This window comes from Gymnoscopelus microlampas (assembly GCF_963454915.1).
Source record: "Gymnoscopelus microlampas genome assembly, chromosome: 3".
NCBI lineage: Eukaryota > Metazoa > Chordata > Actinopteri > Myctophiformes > Myctophidae > Gymnoscopelus > Gymnoscopelus microlampas.
The window spans coordinates 21710616-21728826 of record NC_139940.1 but is presented as its reverse complement, the minus strand read 5'-3'; the positions used below and the strand labels follow the sequence as shown (position 1 = coordinate 21728826).

At 39.8% G+C, this 18211-nt stretch overlaps 1 protein-coding gene across 3 annotated transcripts; it reads right to left on the bottom strand.

The window, feature by feature from the left end:
• Positions 1 to 1067: 1067 nt before the first annotated feature.
• fli1rs (Fli-1 proto-oncogene, ETS transcription factor-related sequence) lies at positions 1068 to 16005 on the bottom strand. Of its 3 annotated transcripts, none has more exons than XM_084051743.1 (10): positions 15815 to 16005; positions 8234 to 8439; positions 7607 to 7773; positions 6051 to 6254; positions 4356 to 4430; positions 3608 to 3676; positions 2996 to 3058; positions 2863 to 2910; positions 2491 to 2577; positions 1068 to 2019 (listed from the first exon to the last, which is right to left on the bottom strand). In XM_084051743.1, the coding sequence occupies exons 1-10, from the start codon at positions 15830 to 15832 to the stop codon at positions 1496 to 1498; spliced, it is 1461 nt and encodes a 486-aa protein (XP_083907869.1). In that variant the 5' UTR covers positions 15833 to 16005; the 3' UTR covers positions 1068 to 1495. The 3 variants fall into 3 exon arrangements, with proteins under 3 accessions (XP_083907869.1, XP_083907870.1, XP_083907871.1); XM_084051744.1 differs by lacking the exon at positions 15815 to 16005 and adding an exon at positions 15341 to 15670; XM_084051745.1 differs by lacking the exon at positions 2491 to 2577 and having other exon boundaries at positions 15815 to 16003.
• Positions 16006 to 18211: the final 2206 nt, after the last annotated feature.

Here is an 18211-nt window from a genome sequence, read left to right as displayed (position 1 = left end):
ACATTTTCAGGTGTGTTGCAAAATCTCAGCCAATCAGGATAGAGTACCCATTAGAGTACCCTACTTCATTTTTATAGTGTTCCAATTTTGTCTGCTTGTTTCTTTGTGTAATTTCTTCCTATTTCACTTGTTTAATCTGTATCCTGTCTGAGTTCTCTATCCTGATTGGATAAAATTGGTATCCTGACCTGAATTTCTGTTTAATAAAGAGCTGGAGAGACAGGGAGACTCCTGTTAATATAGAGCTATTTACACTTATTTTAACCAAATAATATAATTATAAAAATTAACATTAACATGAATCCAACATTAATAGAAAAGATGATGTGTAAACAAATAAACAATATTTACGAAACGCTGATAGTGCTGTCAAACAAATCTATGAAGCTACAGTATATTAAAAAGTTGAATCTGCAACACAGTTTTATGCTATAGAGAAGGGGTCCTGCTTCATCTCTCTCAGCTATGGATCCTTGGCCTGAAAAACGTTTAAGACCCCTGCTCTATGCTTGTATATATGCTCCATCAGCTATTATTGATAGCCACACTCATGGTTTGTTTAGATTTTACAATGTAGCAATAAAGTGTTACAAAGACATTTTGTAGCAATAAAGTATGGTACTATGGTAATCCTATGTTTTAGCAGACAAAACTTCACTGAAGTGCATAGCCTAAACTAATATACTGTATCTATGTACATTAGGAAGGTACAGCAACCGCCATCTTGTTTTAGGTGAAAACTATACGCATAATAAATCAAAGCTGGTACAGGTCCACAGGAATTCCACAGTGTGAACAGAATGAGGACTGATGCCCCATCAGAGCTGAAGTGGACCAGAAAGAGAACTTGAGTCCTCTTTCATGTGAACTCACAATGTGAACACAAAAATAACTGAGTCCCTTTTCTGCTGTCCCACTTCTTGGTGCACTTGAAGAGGACTCTGTTGGGTTAGTTTTAAACGGAACAACCCGGCCATGGATGTTAAGAAAATGGGGTTGTACAGCAATAATAGACCTACTGACCAAGCATTTCAAACCTTACAAATCACTGCAAGAGTCAATTTTCAAGTATAAGCGTTTATTAGCTTAAATGTCTTATTGCTACATGGTGTCAAACATTCTGTACAATTTAACTTTTACAAAAGTCAGGTCAATGATTATAAAATATTGACCTTTAAGATATAATGAAAAGCAGTGAGAATGCTACTTACAGATTAACCATTTGGCTGTTGCCTTCACAACCACTACTATAAACCAGCTACTTGGCTTTTTAATAAACTGAATCACATTAGATAATCACCCCATTTAGGAATGACCACAGACGTAGTAGAATAGGCTTATTTCATCTAACATTACTTTTCCTTTGTACATTATACAACACCCCTTTAAACAGACTACAGTATAGCATCATATCACCTTCATTTCGACAAGACGATGTCTTGCAGCGTGTCGGGGTTCTTCTGCCAACTTCACTGTGGCATGAGATGCCTTGTCCTCAGTAGTATGAACTAAGATGGGAATGAGCTGCAGGGTGTCGAGGCATGGTTGACCCAGGGTAGATGGGGCTGTTGGGTGAGTTCCAGTATGTTGTGGGGGGGCCGAAAAAGTTCCCAGGGGACACGGACATAGGAGCTGGGTGCCCTCCCATAAAGTTCATTTTGGGCTGGTGGCTGTGGTAGGGCTGGACGTAAGGCACCTCAGTCTGGTACTTCACAATCCCCCCTTCGGCCGAGTGATTCTGATGTGCCTGCGAGATGCCCTGGAAGTCAAATTTGTAGGCATAGCGCTTGCCGTGCACTTTGGTCATGATGTTCTTGTCGTAGTAGTAGCGAAGAGCGCGACTCAGCTTGTCATAGTTCATGTTGGGTTTGCTCTTGCGTTCCCCCCAGCGCTTTGCCACCTCATCCGGGTCGGTCATCTTGAACTCACCATTGGTGCCTTCCCAGGTGATAATGCTGGCATTGTTGCTGTCAGACAGGAGCTCCAGCAGGAATTGCCACAGCTGGATCTGCCCTGAACCTTGGGGGTAAAAGGGGTAGGAAAGTATAAGGGTTTTGTCATGACATCATACGATGTTCATGAAAATGCTAATAAGACTTTTGGGGTAGTGCAATAATCTTGTACAAATTAAGTTTAATTTCAAATGAACTTGCTTGTACAAAACCTTACTATTGAATTTTATTGAAGACTGCCTGTTTTCTTTCCCATATTTATTCATTATTAGAGTGTGTGTGTGTGTGTGTGTGTGTGTGTGTGTGTGTGTGTGTGCGCGCGTGCGTGCGTGCGTGCGTGCGTGCGTGCGTGCGTGCGAGCACACGCATCCATTGATTTGATAACTAAGGACAGAATCCCACATTTTCCATGGCTACCTATCACATGTCTTTCACAGCTCTAGAAATACATTTAAGATCAGAGCCTATGTTTCACCAAATGTGACCTTTTCACTGTGTGCCATGGAGGAAGTAATGGCATGAGCGGCAAGTAACCTACCCACAGGCCTGTGAGCGCTGGGGTCAGGGAGCCTGTTTGAACTTTGTTTGCCTGTTCGGTTCTTGGAGGAGTTGAGGGCTTGGCCTTCTGTGAGGAAAACAGTAGGGCAAATAGTCACTTGGATGAGAGGGAGGCAACTCAAAAGTTTGGACCGGATTTTTGCACATTAGGGAGTAAACGATGCAATTTATTGTTGCTTTGATGTTCACTCAATCCCAGAATGTACTGTAGGAGCTTGCATTCTGTTTATAAGCCATGTCTCAGCCCTTGCTTGCTCTCTTCAACTCTCTCAAAAACCAGAGCAGACAGTGTAAAGGCCTCATTTGCTCCATTCTCAGTTCTATTTGTTTTGGTGCATGCTTTCATGCTTACCTGGGTTAGCTAGTCGACTGCATATGGGCGCTAAAGCTTGGTATGGGTCTGTGAGGAAGAAGAAATTGCATAATTAATGTTCTCATATTTTCCCTTTCAAACATTGATGAGTAGGAAGGAGTGGAATTCACACCTTGCACGATTCTTGGCGCAGCCTCTGTGACTCTAGTATTGTGTTGGTGCTCCATGGGAGAACCTAAAAACAGGAAAATTAAAAACATTTTCTTAAAGCTGCATTGTGTGATATGATTTGATTGTCACCAGACCTGAAAAATAAGATTAACTGTATGAGGTTTAATTGAGATGTATGTAACGCTACCGACCAATATGTGCATGTCAACCATCAATGTTGTGTCCCTCCCACCCCCATCCTTTATAAAGCATGTTGTCAAAATCTGTCCTGTCGCTAAGATCTCTAACATAAAACCTAGGCTCCCAAGCTGTTGAAACACCTTGGCCTCTACCGTACTCGCAAAATGACCAGTTATGTTTGTTTCGTTTGCTCACTTTGCTGTGCATCCAGTTGTCTGTGTGTGAAGGGGTGGGGGGGGTGGGGGGTCTGGCTTGTTTTGACATGCAAGACATTTGACATTCCCAAGGCTTATTGGTAGGGCTGCGTATCGTTGTGGTATGTTACTCAGATCGGATGTGAATCTGTAAAGAACAGTTTTCTAAGCTAAACAATTCTAACTATCATTCATGCATAAGGGATGAAATTGTCGTCATGCGTGGTTTCATACCATACCTTTGGGTACTGCAGCCATGGTGTTTGCTGGCCAAGTGCTCCTGCGACTGATCTCATCATAGGTATTCTCTAGATAAACAAGAACCAAAGATGAGACAAGACAAGGACAGGAAGAGGGCTCAAAAGGCCTTTGAAGTGGACAGTGCCACTACTAGGAAGGAAGCCCATAAATGGAGGCAAAGACGGAATGATATGAGTTTGACAACAGACTTGGGAGAGCTGAAGATGACCCACAATTTCTTAGGGTGGCTGTTCTTTTGTTAAGGCCACCCATGTCACCACAAGATTGTCAATTGTGTCCCTGAGTGGGACCCATAGCCCCCATTTCCTGTGCCGGTGCAGCTGTTTCCTCTCTGAAACTGGCTGTTGAGTTGTGGACTCGACAGGCTCCTCATCGAAGGCCACCGTTGTGCCAAGAAACCTTTGCACTCTTGAAACTATGTAATATGGTATTGAAACTCAACACATTATTTTTGCATCCCTAAATCATTCAAGCATTTTCTCTGCTGTTCTTTTGTAATAGATTCACGATTGTGATCTCAAATTCTTGGGGACGATTCACACCCAGAATTCTTCAGCTCTCAGACGGACCATGTTATTATGTCTGCTGGGCCGTGACACCCGCCATACGTGATATGCTCTTGAAAGATTCATGGAATAAGTGGAAATGAAATTCATTTCCACTTATTCATTTCCTGTACAATCAAGTGTTTGATGGAGAGTCTAGAGTGTGAGAAGTCTGTCTTACCCGCTTTGACCTGTAGTCTTGGCTGTTGTGGGGTGGTGTTGGTGGGAGTTGTGGGGTAGGAGAACGTTGGGCTACCTAACAAAAATGACAACAAAAGATGTATGTAGTCAGAATACATACAAAATAAATATAGAAATAATAATGAAAGGACCAATAAAATATTTAACTTCAAAAAGTCCTTGAGTCACATTGGCTCATTTGCGTATCCTCAAAGGGCAACTCCTTTGTTTTTCAGTTTGATCTCTGTATCTGTTGGTTTGAATCTGAGTCATGAATGAATTGTATGGCTGCGATATTGTGGTGTGATTCCAACAATGGCTTTACAAAGTCCCAGAGTAGTGTACGCCAGGTGACATCACCAGTATATAAGCTGAACTAGAGAGCTTTACTTCTTTCACTCCATAAATGTATGTGCCAGATTACACTTCAGAAGAAAAACAACCACAAGAGACTTGTGAATTTGTATTTCAGTGACCTGCCTGATTAAATAAAGGTTATAAAGGCTTACAAATTATAAAAAGATGGAGGTGCAGTCAGCTATTGATGCGGCCCTAAACATGAAGTGAGAGACTGTTGGTGAAGAAGGATCTGACCTATTTGTCTAGAGAATAGAGAATGCTGTGAAGCTAGCGAAGCATTCTGTGTTCACTCTGTTTGGTCCAGGGAATGAACGAGTGACATGAAGATGGACAAGTATAGCTGTTGTTTTTTGTTTGCACTTCATACAATAAATACATGATATATGCTTGGAAAAAGTTGTCTTTTAACTGCTTTCAACTTGGCATCCGTATTTTGGGTATGTAATTATAGGCACAATCTTAAAAAAAAAAAAAGAAGAAAAAAAAGAAGTAGCGGAAATAGCAGATCTACAGATTGGATATGTAGATCAGCTATTTTCGCTATTTTGAGATTGTAGAAGATTGTTATTTATTCTCACTATTCATCATACGCAAAGCATATAGTGCTTAAAAGGGCTGGAAGTGTTCAATAACAGGGGTCTCCCTGTCTCTCCATCTCTTTAGTAAAAAGAAAATACATTTTCAGATTGGGATAAGAATTTCATCCAATTAGGAGAGAGAACTCATACAGGATAAAGGAGTGAAATTGAAATTGAAATTGTTAGTGATAAAAACAAAACAAGAAATGACATAAAGTCATAATATCCCCGCTTGCGGCACCTGGTTGCTTATTTCTCTCTCAAAAATCTGGCAACCGTATCATTATTTGGACCAACGAAGAAGAAAATGCGGAAGCGTGTCTAGTCCCATAGTTTGGGAGGACGAGGCCGCCCGTTCAGAGTATGGAAAGTATCCCCATTGGCTTAAGCGACAGCCAATCACGCAAAAAATCTGTCGAATACATGTCGGAATTCTGTCGACTAGTAGGTCAGTCTGTAAATAGACCCGCAGCTCTGCAAGCGGGTAAAAATGTTAAATTTGGACCTGGAACACTATACATTTTAAGTTTATAAATCATCTCTCTCTCGGTTGAAATCGGTGTGCCACACAAAAATGTATTTTCTGTTTACTGAAGAGCTGGAAAAACAGGGAGACCCCTGTTACTGTAAACACACTATAGCAATGATTACTATCAGAATATAGGGCTTAGATAGCTTAGAGATAGCACATATTTGACACAGAACCACATACAACGCTATCAGCCAGCATTTTATTATGAGCATAGGGTGAGCCTTACTCTGTCTAAGGTATGCGAGGTGTGAGAACAGGATGTCTGCATTGTAAGCGGACGTGAGACGCATCATGTCCTCCTTGGTCATCTTGCAGAGGGCCTTGCCATCCAGTGCGTGGAACAGTATGGCATCCACATCCTCAAGGACATACTCCTTGATGGCCCAGTCCAGCCACTGGCGCACATGGTCCTGTGTCCATACCTCAGGGTCTAGAAAGGATAACAGGTTAAGTGGATACAGAGAAAGAATCACATGTGTTCTGTAATTGATTTATTTTAATAACATACATGGCTTAAACTACAATTATTTCATTAGTAATTATTGATATTTTGAATACAACTATTAACATTTTGTACCAACCATGTTGAATCAAACTCTTGACCGTTTTGCTACTTCAGTACTACCACTGATTACACAAACTGGAATAGGAAGATTTTTTGATACCTTCCCCATTATTCTGTCTATTTTAATAATTCTAACTAATATTATTGTTGGTCTTATCGAGGTATGTGAACACAGCTCATTTCCAGTAGCAACAGCCCATAATATTCATACTTGTACAGAAGACGCCACACCCTTGGGTTCTGATTGTCCTTGTTTAACACATCAGTGATGTAACATCCGTGTATTATTATGTAGCGGCTTAGCTTGAATGACTCATTGGCAAATTGTCTGCTTCCACTTTACTAAATTTGAGGGAACCCCTACCCCCTCCTGAGAGTAAAGACCCATTCATAGTCCATCGTGCAATAGTGTTGCTTGCCGAAAATAACAATTGAGTTATTTTCGGCAAGCGACACCAATGTAATACAGAGCATAAAGACTTTAGCACTGACTAAAGTGTGATCTCTGAAGAGACTCTCTCACTCATAGTTGAATGCAGTAGACACAAAATACCCTACGATAACTTAACCTAACTATGTGATTTGTGTGATTTATATACAAATACTCCGAAGGACTTTTCAACAGACAGGAAACCTGATTGGGGTTAAAAAGGACCTTTGATAATTTGTGGTTGAAGCATAGATGAAGCGAGATGGTTAAACAGGAAAGAGACTGCATCCGCAAATTACTCACTACTTCATCAACACAAATAATTAAGCGATAAAATAACTGTTTATTTCTATATATTTATGATAATGTATAAGACCATAGCTGATATACTGTATTCACAAAATCTAAAACACACGTTAGTATAAAAAGATCATAAAACGTATTTAATCAGGCAAGAAGAACAAAAACACTGACATTGTGGGGGAGTAGTAGCAAACTACTATTACACACACACACACACACACACACACACACACACACACACACACACACACACACACACACACACACACACACACACACACACACACACACACAGTATATTCTATGCCCATCTCTTGATTGACATTGCACAAGACAATTATGTGCCAATTCTTGTGAAACACAAACTATCTTGTGACAAATACTGTATATGTGCACAGTAAAATCTTGCTCTCAGATTTAAATGAACACTGAGAATTTTAGATTGGAGAAATGAGAGTCCACGTATACAAGTGAGTCAACTCACCTGCTGGCACAATGACCCTCTTCTCATCTGTGGTGGTGTTGGGTGGGCTGCTGGTCTGGGGGCTGGCACGGGCCTCAGGGTACGTCGCCTGGTATCCCATCTGGGCCCCGTCGTTACTCATGTGTCTGGACCGCTTGGTGACACTACAGTCCACTGGGGACTCACGACTACAAACGACAAACAAGAGAGCACCGGTGAATTGTGAATCTCATGGTTGGATCTGGAAAGTTGATTATTATGGAAAATGACATGATGATTTTCCATGTCTTGGAAGGTTTGGAAAATATCAGTCATTCCAATTTAAACCTATGCATTTGATTTAAGATCTTTCATACATTGCAATATTTATTCTGACAAAGAAATGCCTCTGCAGTGTAATGGCCTAATCTGAAAACGCTACTACTCACTACCAGAACACATTACACTGAACTCCAAGCATAAACTTAAATTCTGGCTAAAAGAAGTGTTGAAATGTAGAGCATGTGGGAACCCTGTTGTTGCCTATGACATGACAGACAAATTAATGCAAGTCTTCCTGATAGAGCGTTGTTCAGCATCAAGTGTGACACGTTTATCATAAGCATTTCGGAATGTGATTCATCACGTCCGTCAGACGTCCTTCCTCACCTGGTTCCATTGACATGCTCGCCTCTTTTCCCAGAATTCTGTGTCCCTTGCCCCACCCAGTCAGGCTCAGGGGGATCAGGACTCTGCTTTGCGGCCTGGCTGAATCCACCAGAAGACGTCATCTCTGTCTTCATGAGCATGGCAGGGGCTGTGGTGTAGGGCGGCTCAAACATGGACTGGTCCTCGCTCACTACGGACAGCGCTTCCTGTCCACAAGAAGCCAGAACATGGAGTCAGCCATTACGGTAAGAAGGGGTCACAACAGTGTTAACTGCACGGAAACTGACATTTTCACTGCAATGTGTGTTCACGCAACATGGTTCAACAGGACATACCACTATCATTCACAATAGTCACATCAAAGGTGAATATGACTCATTTGAAGGATCATGGGAAATATAATCACTATGAGTGAATATCAGAACCTTTCCCAATTCTTGAGTATTAACCACTTTATACCTGGCATCCCTTTTTTCAACATTAAAGGCATTTTTTTTCTTCTTTTTTTAAACAATTTTTACTAAACATATCTAAAATGAATAAAATAGCTTTACAAGTTTTTACATTTGTGTATAAAAATCTACCATCATCTACCATGCCAGAATCTAGAGCCTGGGGCTGTTATTGTGTAAGATATTGACTGGATGGATTTGAATGCATTTATTTGAAATATGATTTCCAAATAATCTTCATTATACAGTGGTAACATCACATCTGAACATGGAATTTCAGACTCATCTTTGGAAAAGCCCTCACATCTGAAAATGGAATTTAATCCTCATCTCTGAAAAAGTAGTAGCATTCAATTTCCTATTTCCTTTTTCCTTTTTCCTTTTTTTTTTAAAGTCATTCACTGGAGCAGTACTTTGCCATGACATCACAGATTGGGAGGCAAGACAAAAGAGAAAGTCTTCCCTTTTTATGTCTGATGTGTTCATGAATCAAAACTGAAAATTACTAGGTCATATGTATGTATAACAAAGTATTTTAAAGCTGAAATGTAGAGCATTTAAATTGCACACTGTCTAATCATTTGTACAGTACTTTTCCAAAACAGGGATTACAAAGTTCTTTGCCAGATATCAGAAATATCTTTGTGCGTTGTACGGTAAATGTAGCAAGGCCGTAAAAAACAGAAAGAGTTAATAAAAACAAAGAAATAAATCAAAATAAAAGACTATTGTTATTTATGAATACAAAAGTAAAACAATTGTTACAAAGTCTAAAACATTTTTTATAGACTTTAGAGACTTTTTATACATAATGTGATTTCCTCAGGTACGTAATTCATTCCAAAGTTGTGTTATTTGAAGCTTGAGTGATAAAAGTAGTGCAGACGTGAAATGTATGTGCAAACATTCAGATTAGGAGATGGTACAGTAGTTGCTATGCTATCTCCAATCTCTCCATCTAATGCTTGCCACTGTGAATTCGTTAGGATTGAGGTTGGTGGAGCTTAGCACAGGGTGGAGTCTGTTCAAGATTTGAGTCTCTCTTAGCACTGCTTCCTGTGTTTAGCACCGAGAAAGGCCTCAAACGCCACAACTACCTCGGAATTGTGTGTGTGTGTGTGTGTGTGTGTGTGTGTGTGTGTGTGTGTGTGTGTGTGTGTGTGTGTGTGTGTGTGCGTGTGCGTGTGCGTGTGATGTTGTGTCTGTGTAAGGTGGGTAAAGCATTACGGACAAGACCTGTTGTTCTGACTGTTGTTTGAGTGAATTGTGTGCGTGTGTAATGCAAGGCAGTCTAAGTGTGTGTAAGTGCATGTTTGTTTAGAGGAGTTGAGTATTGTCTTTGGTCCTTGTACGTCAGTGCCGTGCTTTTTCAGTGGCTCACAGGAAACCTGGCCCCCATGTGCAGAGAAACCTTTTGGCACAGGCCAAGGGAGAGGAAACAGGGCGGGGGGGCACAGTGTAAAAAATGTGGGTCATTTTAAAAGTGGAAAACAACTCTAGCACCCATGGTCAGGGTAGAAAGGATAGAGGGATGGAATTCATTGGACAGCAAGGAGTATGCCTTGATTGAAGATCTAAGTGCTGTAGCTCTATTGTGCATGCATGCATGCGTGTGCGTGTGTGTGTGTGTGTGTGTGTGTGTGTGTGTGTGTGTGTGTGTGTGTGTGTGTGTGTGTGTGTGTGTGTGTGTGTGTGCCCGCGCGCGTGTGCATGCCTGTGTGTACGTCTAGGCATGTGTCTTTTTTTTCTTCTTTTTTTCAGCCCAATTGTATTGTAAAACAAATCTTAATGCATGGTGCAGAGTTTGGCATTTCCTCTTGCTGCAGACAACTGAGATGAGAATTCACCATCCTGTAGCTACAGTAAAAAAGTTGGTGTATATATCTCCAGTTTAACTATAATCTGTTGTTGTTTTGAAAAACATAACATTAGAAATAATAAATACTATGACATCTTGTTCTTAATTTAATTACAAAAAGCTAAGTTTTTGTCAAGACCACAGGATACCCAAGAGCTCCTGAGATTTTAGTCATTTTTAGGTACCACATTATGAATTGCTTAATATCTAAAGATCACAAATTATTATTAAATCCTACATGTACAAGTTTAATGGCAACTTTTAATTTCTTGCCAGCAGGAAAATCCCACATTTAAAATGCAATCTCATTTTGGAACAAAACTCAAGCTTGTTTTCTGGTCACAGAAAACAAACAGAAAAATCCTAGGTCTTACTTCAATTCAGACCGCAAAAGTCTAAACAGAATCATAACACAGGTCAGCTTCTAGATCTGTTCTGCCAGTTTCTTTGACTGTTCTTTTTATTCATACTGACTGATCTCTAATTCTTTCCCCCAGTACACTGCTTTCTCACCCTGCTTCATGGTGTGTCTATGTGTGTCTTTCTATATGGCCCTTTCTGAGGCCCTGAGTCAGTGCAGAAGTGAAACCGTTGTCTGACAGCACAGATATTAAAGAGGCTTTGCATGGGCAGCAAATTATCATGAGAACAGAACACTGTAAATCTGTTTTTCCTAAATCTATTAAATTTATACTTTGTCACATGACATGGCCCTTTTCAACAAGATTCACAAGATTAGACTTAATCCCTATAGTGACATCAGTGACATCACCTCCTCAGGCTCAGCTAACTTCATGATTCTGGGTCCATTTGGTTACATTTGTCCACTCTCAGGGTTTTACTGTGTAGCCTACAAGCTCATGCAACGACAGTCACAAACACATTCTCCCGCTCTTTAGTCTTTACCTCCCCTTCGTGTGCACCCTTTGCTCTCTTTACCTCCTCTTCGTGCTCTCCTTCTCCTCTGCACGCTGATACAAATATACTCAAATGTGGCCTGACCGCCAAAGCCACAACTGACTTCCTGTTCAATGTTTCTCTTTCTTAGTAAGACCTGTTGCACAGTGACACAAAACAACGTTGCAAACATTGCCTGGACAGGTTACACTGCCTACAGACTCCATTACCAATTATACTCCTCAAATTAAATACTGTTAAATAATGTGATGGTGAATTATGTGACCTTTCTTCTGTGATAGTGATCAACTCAAGCTGAGTGGGTGCTTGTCAGCAGCTTTTACAGATTGCATCATGGAGTCTTGCCCAAGCTATCAGCTTCATGAAGCATGCATCATCTGCTTGTTACTGATTAGTTGAACGAGGGGCATGCTGTTTTAATGTGTTACTAACATGTCTCATTACTACCGTAGCCTCATCAACAAGTCTGTACAGCACTTTGGTCAACTCTGTTTTAAAATGTGCTTTATAAATAAAGTTGGACTGGACTGAATTGGAAGACAGCAGCCCGATTATAAAGTAACCTTATTTGACTTTAATCATTTTATAAATCTGAAACATAGAGTGAGAATTGTAGCTATAGTATTTTTTGAAAATTGTAGTTGCATTGGGCGTAAGCTAATTATCAGGGAAACTTTCTTTCATGAGTAGGCCTATTATTGTGTACTTTTTTGTTAGATCAACACCAGGGTATATATATTTGTAACAGCGTGCAGCTATATTTAAGTCACAAAGTCTTACAAATTGGTCACAGAGCAGTCCTTTTCCAGCCAATAATTGAACATATTCACACCAATTTGCTCTTGGGTTGGAATCCCCACTCTGTCTGGGTGATTATGGCTGCATCCATGGACTGCAATGATGAAGGTAACACACTTTTGGTGCTATCAATTAAATACACCATTGTATCCTTCCTAAATAAAGAGATGTTCCTCATTTTTTTATTCAAACAGAGATCAAATAAATGCAAGTATTGAGCCACCCACTCCCCAGTGCTTTATTTCACTGTCACTGTACCTCTATTGAGCAACACCAGCTCTCAGATTTCAATCCTTGTGTTGTGACAAACAGCTGATATTATTTATATTTAAACATGACAAATGTCTCTGTTGTTTTTATGATTATAGGCATTAAAAAATAACTTTATAATGATGTAAATCATGATGCATCTATTACCATGTGTAATATCAGATTTCTTCTTATATTAATGAACTAAGCAAAGAGGACAATGGGCCTATTACCTCTGGTTTTCTAATCATGTCCATCATGACATGTGATTATTATCATGCATGGATAATGTTTAAGGTATGTTTATGATCAACTACACTGAACTCTTGTTCTTGTTTTTACTCAACCAAAACCTGCTTCCAAACAACTTAATTAGTTCCAAACTGGTGTCACAATCTAACACTTTATTTATGCCGCTTGAAACAAATCTACATCAAAACAAATAGTGTTGTGCCATGATGCTGGTAAGCATGTTAACAACATGTACAAATCCTCTTTGAGACAGAGGCAGAAAGCAGAAGTAAAAGTTCAGTCTAGCTGATTTTGCAAAGGCGTGAGCAGCTGCGTCTTCAAACATGATGTGGTTTTCACAACTTTGAGCATGGTGGCAAGTTTGGCAACACCGACCTCTGAGTCTGAGGGGGAGCAAAACAACTGTAGGCCTACAGCTAGGCCTCTCAGTGGTGGAAACAGTACTCAAATGTTTTACTTAAGTAAAAGTATCAATACTGCAATGTAGAAGTACTCTGTTACAAGTAAAAGTCCGGAATTAAAAATGTACTTGAGCAAAAGTACAGTATTGGTAAGTAAGTATTGGTATCAAAATGTACTTAAAGTACCAAAAGTAAAAGTACTAAAATGTTTGGAAATTGTGAGCTTGTATATTGGCTATTTTCAAATAGCCTATGTATACAATAGGGCTAAAGTGGTAAATGTATGTTTTATAATATAATGATTTATATCTGCAAAGTAACTTGTAGGCCTAACTAAAGTTTTCAAATAATTGTATTAATAATATTAAGTGTAATATTTGCATCTGAGATGTGGTGGAGTAGAAATAAAAGTACTGACAATTGGAAATACTCCAGTAAAGTAAAAACGCCTCAAAATTGTTCTTAAGTACAGTTCTTGAGTGGGCTATAGCTTTCCACCACTGCCAATAAAAGGCCTCTTATAAGAACATTTCGTCAAACAAGGCAAACCTAGGACGCACATTTCGTTCAGGGACACATTGGGTGTCGCACACTGCATGCCTGAATCAAAATGTTAAAACAATGCATTGACTCAGTTTATCCGCTGAATTTTATTTGGCAAAAAGCCTTTGTTGGGTTTTTTTTTCTCGTCCAGGGAGCGGAAATGTGTGCGGAAAGTCTGAGGTTTGAGACAGGAAGCCTGCTCAGTTCAGATAACGACACCTGACAAGCACTCCCGTTTGCAACTATAAATTATTCTTTAAATAACCTTATTTTAAAAAACAACATCAACTTAACACAAGAGAGCTGCACCAGAACATGTATCTGAACTGTATAAGTGTTGCAAATGTACAATGGTGTGTGTGTGTGTGTGTGTGTGTGTGTGTGTGTGTGTGTGTGTGTGTGTGCACACACTATATGCACGTGTGAGAGGCCATGAGGGGGCCAATGACACGTCTTGCAATTGTTTGTAAAATGTGCAGGCTATTATTATGGAATAATGTTGTGTAACCACTTAAACCCCAGCAATTTTCGATGAATTGAGTACAAAGGAAACAATGGAAACAAGCCATAGGCTTTCTTGGGTTTGAAATCCTATAGCAGACCTTGTATTGAACTGTACTTTCCTGTGCTTTTTCTTGGCAAACTGCTAATAAAGTATTCAATCAATCAATCAATCAATCAATCAACTGGCATCGATATTGTGGGAAAAGCTTTCGCTGTAAATAGCAGATCGACAAGCTCACAAGGCCATGCACTACATGTGTTGCATTGTGATCTTGTTGATGGCTATTTTCAGAAAACAAAAATACACTAGTATTGAGCCCTGAGGGACTCCGGTTACCCATATGGGGTTTACGCGGTTAAATAAATGCAGCACAATTCCAGTCTATTTTAAATTAGGTTAAATGGTTATTTTATTCTTATAGAGTAGGCTAAATGTCTATTCTAAGAACAAATACATGGCTATAGTTTCTCAGAGAATTTCGTTCTTTCTCCGTTTTAATGAGCCAGTTTAATAAGTTAAGCAGGCTTCTAGTCTTTCATTCAAGCTGAGTGGAGGAAAACTTCATTAGTGTTTTATAATATAAAACACTAATGAAGTTTTCCTCCGCTCAGCTGTTTATATAAATATAAAATGTATATAAACCGAAATGTAGCCTATACAGTATGCCATATTGCCAGGCGGTAGGCCATTGCATCGAAAATCTACACATTTGTGCCCCCAAAAGTGAAAGGATGATGTAGGCATATTTCATACAGCCTCAAACGATTAAAAATATGTAGCCTACAGACTGAGACAATAGGCCTTGCATTCATGGCGTACACATGCTTAGTGCAAAATGCCCCAAATCGATTAATAAAATAGGCTACAGTATCTCCTTTGTACCATTAGAGTAATATTAAACATGTAATTCTAATTTCCTTTCAGATATTATAGCCCTATAAATGTTTTGCCTTCACTTTAATTATAATTTATCAATATTAAGAGTTACGATCGACGCATGTGTTGTTTGAACAATTAGGGGTATGCTTTTTTCCCTACATTTTTCAAGATTATTGAGAACGAATGCTGCGGGCTGTAACTATTAGAATAAGCCAATGTTAGGATGTAGTGTCAAATGTAAATAGCAGTCACCTCATGGAATGTGATCCTTTATCTCATTGTGTCCAACTGGGTCCATGGCGCCATCAAACACCTGCAGCGCACCATAATGTCCTTGCTATTCCTAATTAAATCGAGTTCGCAACAGATGTTTACAGTTTGCAAAAAAATAAAGTAAAAATAAAAAATAATATTTTGTCCTGTCTTTTGTGTCGTCCTGTAGCCTATAGGCAGATCACCATGATCAAATGAAGCAATTAAAAAAGCGTGTTTTGGAAATCGTCTTTTTACGCGTAGGCTACGAGTCTCCAATTAGTTTGTATCTGAGTGTAAAGATGTAGTGGTTACTTGTGTTATTATAGAGCCGACATACAACCACGAACGGGAAGGAAGAGGAAATTTTGTACAAGAAGGAAAGAGTGGGGACTTGCCTCTCTCACTCAGCAAACAGAGAACTTGATGTGGGTGGCTTTCACAAGCAATGTTAAAACCAGATCAAACACCTACCTTTATCGTACAGTCCATTGCAGAAATAACGTCTCAGTCTTTGTCATTTAGTCGTTTTTAGAAATGTTAATGCTATAACTCAGTCCCTTTTAACGTCGCTTAATAATCGCATCAATTCATGGAGGGGAGCATTTACTCTTTGGCGCAAACCATTGCAGTAGCAATTTCTCTCAGAGACCATAACCGGATGACAAGTTTTTTTCTCTCGCTCTCTCTCTAAATTGGGAAGTGAAGTCACTCTGAAGAACAGTGCCTTGAAGCTGAGCTCCTCACACTGAAACTATAACACTGCTTGTTGGCATAGGCCTAGAAGTATAGCCCAGTGGTTCTCAACCTTTTCAGGCCGTGACCCCCCAAAATAATCATATTTGAACTGGGACCCCCCACCCTGATAAGCACTTGGAGAATTGTAGGAGTTGAGACATTGCATTTTGTTTGACTCAGTTCCACAGATACATATTGTGACACAATGTGTGTCACAACGCCTGGTGTTGCAAGGCATTGTGAGCTTGTAGATCGGCTATTTCCAAAATGTTTGCCTCTTTCTTATATTATTTGACAAGTTGGCCAATGGTTTATACTGTGGTTTGTTAATTACTTTTGATGCAGTGATGGTCTTTTTATTTATTTTTTGGTATTTTTTTTAGGAATTAAAAAGGTCTTAACAGTCCTTAAATTGCTATTTCACTATCATCTGGGGACCCCCCCCCCAAAAAAAGGAAAAAAAAATCATGTCCCCTGGGGGCCCCGACCCACAGGTTGAGAACCACTGCAGAGTAGGCCTACAGTCAATTATTATATATTATATAGGCTACTCATAACATGTTGGAAAGCAATCATAAGGTACTTGTAGCAATTTTACATATTATCTAATATTTGGGGAGACCTCATAAACTAGTTAAGTGGGAAGAAGCTGGCTAAGCGGGGAGGCCTCAGAAGCTATTAAGTATCTGATTGACTTAAGTGATTTATGGGTCATCACAGACATAGATTTAACCATGTGAAGATGTGGCGCTCATAATCCATAGGCCATGCACTGGAAAACATAAGCTTGCTGTGTCCTAATTGCATTAACAATAGCCATAGGACAGACTCAGTCGATTAAAGTACAGTGCTGTGAATTGATTTGGTTGGCGAATTCTACTTTCCATGGAACACAGTCGCCTATGCTAAACATTTAACAGGACTATACCTACAGTATATGGTGCTTCATAACCACCAATAACCATTTCAGTTCTAGGCAATGTTTTCACTGATCATTTTTATTTTCGATTAATTTGACCTACATCTTAATAAATTTGATATCGATCAACCAATCCACCCCCCAACAAAATCTTTATTAGATTAGATTTTACTTTAGTAAATTGAAATTGTTATTTTCTGTGGTTCCTCCTTAAGTTCCTTGCCAAAAAAATGTTTTCCACTGTTCTAATCATCTCATCAGTGGCCCAAGGTTGTGTAACCCTATCCCGTTGTGTCCTTGTCTTGATGGGACGTCCCAATCACGACTCGTGTCTCTCTCTCACATCGTGCACGATTTCGCAGCTCACTTTTCCAGATGTAGGCTATTTTTTCTTGTCGGAGGAGAATGGCTAGAGATGTTTGTTTATACAAGGCCCTTGGGTCGGCCTTATCTGCTCAAGCCACTCACGCCGTGATTTCAGACTTCTTCAGCAAGTCGTTTTTACGGGCCATTGTTCTGTCGAATGGCTTCTAAAGATATGCCCGTGGCCTCCCACCTCATTAGAGCCACAACTCGCAAGTTGTGATTTTCAAAAGCCCCACTTCAACTCCACCCAGATTATGACTTGGTGTTTAGTCAAGGATGTCAGGGTATTAATATGACAAATACTTACAGCCGATTCATTGTTTAACCGGCCTTATAGCATACTTATCTATTATCTATATCTTGTTATGGTAATGCCCTTTCTCTTTGTTTTAATGCAGGCGCAGGCAGTTTGCCTATTTTCCTCATTAGTAGCCTCATTCGTTCCTAAATTTTTGTGTTTCAAAAAATAGTCTACCAATAATAAGTAACTATGTAGAAATATTACAGACTATATCCTAGGCCTATTTGGGCTATAGTATCCGCCCAATGAGAACAAATACCGTATTAAACAAACAGCCTTTAGGCCAATCTGGCTTGTTTCTCAAGCCTCATCAATATCCAATAACCAATCACTAGCTATTGTAAACTCGTTGGGGTGATTGATGGGGTGATAATGGGAGTCTTTTGTGAATGAATGTTTGGCTGCCAGATCTGTGTTCGTGAGTCGTGGCTGACGTCACGCTCTATTAAAGCCGGTGGTCACGACGCAAAGCATTCCTCCACCGCCACGCCCCCTGGACCCCCTTTATAACGGGACCTGGCTGGCCATTGATTGACCACTCTGTTGT